We start from the raw sequence: 6,000 nt of genomic DNA on the forward strand, positions 1-6,000 counted from the left end.
CACGAAATGAGGGTTCTTTTACTGCTGCTATCTTATTTGCGCTAGCATTAGCCATTTCGGGTTCATTGACGATTATATCTTCTGCTGTCTTGTTACGGGCTGTTGTTGTAGCTCCGCGACCTTTTCCTATTTTCCCCTTTTCCATTTTTTGTAAGTTATTATAATGCTCAGAGTAAATACTTGAATTTGGGGGGGAAATACCCAACCAATGTGCAGTACGAAAAACTAGGTGGCCATTTCCTAAGTTGCGTCACCGGAAGCCCAACATTGAACCTTTTTTTGTGGGATACACAAGGCAATTCGAGGTCTTGTGGCATATTTTGGTTCAACTATACTGTTGGGTTCTGAGAATATGAAATACACTTATTCATGTCACTGAGGGAGAGAGGGTAATGTATAACGTTTACATTATGTCAGGATATGTTATTGTTAGCCATCAGGGATCCTATGGGAGGAGATGAGACACAGTCTGGTACCAGGCACCCTGACAGCCGTGAGTTGGGGAAGAGTGAGCACTTTGGGGTAGAGGTCAGGTCAGATGAAGTGAGGAAGAACAGATATCACCAAGGTTCTGTCTAGCAACATAAATGCATTGGCTGTTCAGATGTGTAGGAGGAGACTCAGCCTAGGAGGAATGGTTAAATGTCAGTGCTTGTGTTAAATATCAGTGCTTGTGTGAAAATGTTTTTGTCTAATGCAGCTGTATTGATCCTCTGGGAAGAATTAAACTTGGTTAAGCTTTCATAGTGTCCGTAGAGTTTTTACTCTGTGAACTAGAACCTAACAATCCCCAATTCAATGGAAATGCAACCCTCTGCATGCACAGGGATTTCTTCCATCACATGTGCAGCTGATTCTCAAGATCTTGCACACTAATGAGATGCTATTGAGCCCACATTACGACACTGTCTGAGCCAAGGACTACATGCTTTCTGGTAAGTTTTGATTACAATACTGGGTGGGGTGAATATATTTGTTAACTAGTAAATAGCAGCTTACAGCAAAGTGTGTCTTAATCATTTCTAACTTGTTAACAATTTCTGCTAGTTAGCTTTTGCTACCATGTGGGTTTTAGCTTGCTTGAGCCTGCTAACTGAGGAGTGTTAATTCACCTGTTTCCATACATGTTTCATTTTAAAACATTTATCTTACAAAGGAGTTGTTTAATCTAACTGCTTAACTATTTATCTGTACATGGGGTTGTTTTTACTCATTTTTTCCTAATCTTTACAGGAAAATGCCACAGGCACAATCTGATGTGTGGAGACATTTCACTGCAGCTAATGTAGAAGGAAAAGCTGTGTACATTTGCAAATACTGTGCCAAATCATATGTGAAGAATGCAACAAAGATGCGGAATCATCTGGCCAAGTGCACATAGTTCCCTCTGTGCGCACAACAAGCAACCTCTGACAAAAGTCCCTCTACTTCTATTTGAGGTGAAAATGATGAATCAGACACCTTATCGATAGAAACAGCTCATGGTCCTCCTGTAATCAGAAGTGTTTTTGACTCAATGGAGGAACATAGTCAGAGAAATGCTGATGAATGTCTTGCTAGAGCTGCGTATGCAACTGGTTCACCTCTGATGCTCACAGGCAATGAGTATTGGAAGAGATTTCTGAATGTTCTTCGCCCAGCATACACCCCTCCAACCAGACATGCTTTAGCTACTCATTTGCTGGATGCAGAGTTCAACAGAGTTCAAGTGAAAGTCAAGCAAATCATAGAGAAGGCAGACTGTATTGCAATCATCTCTGATGGGTAGTCGAATGTTTGTTGGCAAGGAATAATTAACAACATCATCTCCACCCCTCAACCAGTATTCTACAAGAGCACAGACACAAGGGACAACAGACACACTGTTCTCTACATGGCAGATGAGCTGAAGGCAGTCAATGACCTTGGACCACAGAAGGTATTAGCACTGGTGACAGACAATGCTGCGAACATGAAGGCTTCTTGGTCTAAAGTGGAGGAGTCCTACCCTCACATCACACCCATTGGCTGTGCTGCTCATGCATTGAATCTGCTCCTCAATGACATCATGGCACTGAAAACAATGGATACACTCCACAAGAGAGCCAAGGAAATGGTTAGTTATGTGAAGGGTCATTAGTTATAGCAGCAATCTACCTCACCAAGCAGAGTGAGAATAAGAGCACCACATTGAAGCTGCCCAGCAACACCCGTTGGTGTGGTGTTGTCATCATGTTTGACAGTCTCCTGGAGGGGAAGGAGTCTCTCCAATAAATGGCCATATCAGTCTGCCGATATGGACAGCCCCATCAAGAGTACCCTCCTGGATGATGTATTTTGGGAGAGTGGTAAGCAGCCTGAAACCAATAGCAGTAGCCATTGCACAGATTGAGGGAGACAATGCCATCCTGTCTGATGTTCAGACTCTGCTTGCAGATGTAAGAGAAGAAATACGTACTGCCCTGACCACTTCACTGTTGCTCCAAGCAGAGGAAACTGCAGTTCTGAAATACATCAAAAAGCAGGAAGACTTCTGCCTGAAGCCCATACACACCACAGTGTACTTGTTGGACCCCAAGTATGCTGGCAAGAGCATCCTGTCTGGTGCAGAGATCAACAAGGCCTATGGTGTCATCACTACTGTGTCTCGCCACCTTGGCCTGGATGAGGGCAAGGTTCTTTGCAGTCTGGTGAGGTACGCTTCCAAGCAAGGGCTTTGGGATGGAGATGCAATATGACAGTCATGCCAACATATCTCATCAGGAAGGGGACTTTTGGATCTGAGGCTCTTTCCCCGTTGCCTCCATCATCCTTCAAATCTCACCAACATCAGCCGCCTCAGAGCGCAACTGGTCCTTGTTTGGGAACACACACACCAAAGCAAACAACAGGATGACCAATACAAGGGTTGAAAAATTGGTGGTCATCCGGGTAAATTTGAGACTTTTTGAGCCTGACAACGAGCCATCCTCAACAAGGTTGGAAAGTGACAGCGAAGATGAGGCCTCAGAGTCTGATGTTCAAGAGGTGGACATTGAGGAGGTCCAGGGAGAAGACATGGAAGCCTGAGAGGAAGACAACCAAAGCTTTAGATTCTAGACTATCATTTTACAGATGCATGTTGAAAACGTTTTTGGGAGATGCGATGGATCATTGGGGATCATTCAATATTCCCTTTCTTTTGTTGTTCAGTGAAATCATCCCATGTGAAGAGTCAGCGCATTTAATTAAATTCATTAATTAAATTCGTAAATAAATTGTTTTTTTTATTTCTATTGGAAGGATTTAATAATTTGCAATAATGTCTACTCATGATGAAGTAAAAGGTTTATGTTTCTGTCTCCATATGATATGGTAAATACATCCAATGCAAAAAACATCAGATTTAAATGGTATTAATATTAATTTGCGTATTTTTCCGTTAATTCCAATACATTCCTGTTACTTCTCATATAGTCCCGTTAATTCCCACGGAAAGTTTCCACCTCTGAATATTCCCCAAAATGTGCAACGCTAACCTCAACAGAGCTTCAACATAGGCTCATGTTATCCTAATTGTACTATTGTGACCCGCATTTTTTTCTTTTTTTAAGCGGACTGCAACATAAAAGTTAATGTGAGGAAGCGGCACCGCTGCCAACAGTGCTCGGTGCTTTGTTGTAGGATGTATTGCGTTACAAAATCCGATTTTGGAAATTGGCTTAATGTTGATGATTTGTATTAAAAAAAAAATATATATATATATATATATATATATTATGAATAATAATAATGTACTGAGCAACTAAGAAATTGAAGGGTCGTATTTATTTTATAACATAAGTTCTCACTATGAGCCTGTGCCTGGATGGACACCCTATAAAAATACATTGCAGGATCCTTGTGTAATGGACAAACAAACATGGTTGTTTGAACCTGTCAAGACAGCGATGTGCACATTCCAATGATCCAATGTGACAGTCTAGACAGGATGAACGGGACAGTGGGAGAAATGTCTGATACTGGGCTTAGGAAACACATTCTGTAGGCTATTCTTAGAATTACATCTTTGGAGCGTTGTTCACTACCACTTTCCCACTTTGTGACAGTGCCATTGTAAAAATGGCCCGACTGAATAAAATATATCGTAACCTGACAACATTGAGTTAAAGCAATGAAATCCAATGATTTGACCATCCGTAAGACGAGGTGCCACTAGTTTTTAGGGTAATCTACAGTATAGCCTACAATGTTTAAGATATTCTCCTATTTAATCGTATACCCTTGCAAAGACGTGTATGGTTGCTGGATTTCATTAGTAATTGGCACAGAGCGGAGGCGAACGATGTATGCAACAATGGTCATTCGATGTTTTAGAGAATATCTTGCATGTTTACACAATTTAGTACGGTGAGAATACACTAGGCCTACTGCCACATATTTTTTAAGGATATGTAGACTACTGGTGGTATGAGTATTATATCCAAACAATGGTGTACCTCTTATGATCAAATAAGTGTCTATTTTCAATTTTTTTATTTTATTATTGAACGTGGAATGGCTAATTTACCCACTCCCCTTGACAAGTGCGCCGAATACTCCAATTTACTGTTCCGCTATATATTGGTGCAAAGTTTCTGTTGGTCGGAGTAGACGCGCACTGTGAGATGACATCAAATTAGTAAAATGGTCTTTGGACATGTTTTTAGTGCTGCGCGCCAATGTTTAGCAGAAGCAAATTGGAGCCCAATGACATCCAGCTACATAATTTTCTATGGTGTGAGCTGTACTGTTAACTCCGTTTATGGACGAGTCATCAAGCCTGCGTGTGTAGTTATGGTGACGCCAGGTGTAATAATAAGGCAGGTGTGTTCTAGGACGGTTAAACTTGTCACTAATCTTTTTAAGGTAAACATCCAAACACACTTTTTCTTACTTTAGTTACTTCAATGCAGCATTTTCTGCACTGTTAGACTATACTTTTTAAATGTTAACATTTAAAGTTGCATTAATCAACATTGGAACATTGGTTTCAATGGTCACCAAATATATATTTTTCATTGGTCTTAATGGAAGTTCTCAAAGATAGTCTTAACTTCTCATTATGTAAACTTCTTCCACTGAAATTATTAATACTTTCAGCCTACTAAGCAAGAACATCACATTTCTATTGAAACTTCCTGTTTTAGCTACTTAGTTATACAAATATTTGGTGAAAGTAACTTAACTCATTGTTCTCTCCATATAATTAGGAATTTAATAGGATCTGTAATGGTTATATATGTGCTTTCACTATCCACCTAACGTTAGTGTAGTTAGATAAGTAAAGTTAGCGATTACATTCCAAAGTTGCTTTCTAGGTGACTAGCCGACTCTGGCTGGATAGCACTAGTAGCTAGCTAGTGTGGCGTATATCCCTAGCTAGTTAGCTAGCTAGCTACAATATCTAGCTTAATTAGCAACCAGCTAATCTGCCTCGCTAGCTCGCTTACCTTTACGGCGACCTCAGGAGCTGAATTAAGGAGAGCTAAAGACATTGTTTGCCCAGATTTCAACGGTTGGAGGTGTGCTAGGGCATCAGGGTCAACTTTTTCGGGACTAGCATTAGATTTTGTCTCATTATCTGAATCTGAATCGGTCCCGTACGAAACGAGGGACTCCACGGTGGCAGCCATCTTGGATGTTGTGAATGCCCAACCGGAAATGTCCTAAAAGTAGGTATTTACTTTAAAATCAAATCACATTTTATTTGTAACATGCGCCGAATACAATGGGTGTATGTGTACTTTACAGTACCAGATCAATGTGCAGGGTACATGAAAGCAGGGTAAAATGTCTAGGCATCAGGATATGTAATAATAACAGTAAAATAAAGACCAAAGTAGCAGTGTGTGTGTTGTGTTATGTCGGTTTGTTTGTTTGTGTAGTGTTGGCCTATGTAAATGTGTGTGGGTTTTGTGTGGTGTGTGAGTGTGTATTTTGTGTATATATAGTCTTGACATTAAAGTGAAAATAATTATAACAAAACATCAAAATTGAGAG

At 40.4% G+C, this 6,000-nt stretch overlaps 1 protein-coding gene across 1 annotated transcript in view; it reads right to left on the minus strand.

Moving 5' to 3' along the window:
• The window catches only part of LOC120019082 (pre-mRNA-processing factor 17-like), a 53,836-nt gene extending 48,193 nt beyond the window's left edge, over nucleotides 1–5,643 (minus strand). Inside the window, exon 1 of the mRNA XM_038962324.1 lies at nucleotides 5,451–5,643. Within this exon, the coding sequence (XP_038818252.1) occupies nucleotides 5,451–5,633 (183 nt within the window). The 5' untranslated portion in view covers nucleotides 5,634–5,643. The remainder of the gene's footprint in view (nucleotides 1–5,450) is intronic.
• Nucleotides 5,644–6,000: the final 357 nt, after the last annotated feature.

Source organism: Salvelinus namaycush, chromosome 24, assembly GCF_016432855.1.
Source record: "Salvelinus namaycush isolate Seneca chromosome 24, SaNama_1.0, whole genome shotgun sequence".
Lineage (NCBI taxonomy): Eukaryota > Metazoa > Chordata > Actinopteri > Salmoniformes > Salmonidae > Salvelinus > Salvelinus namaycush.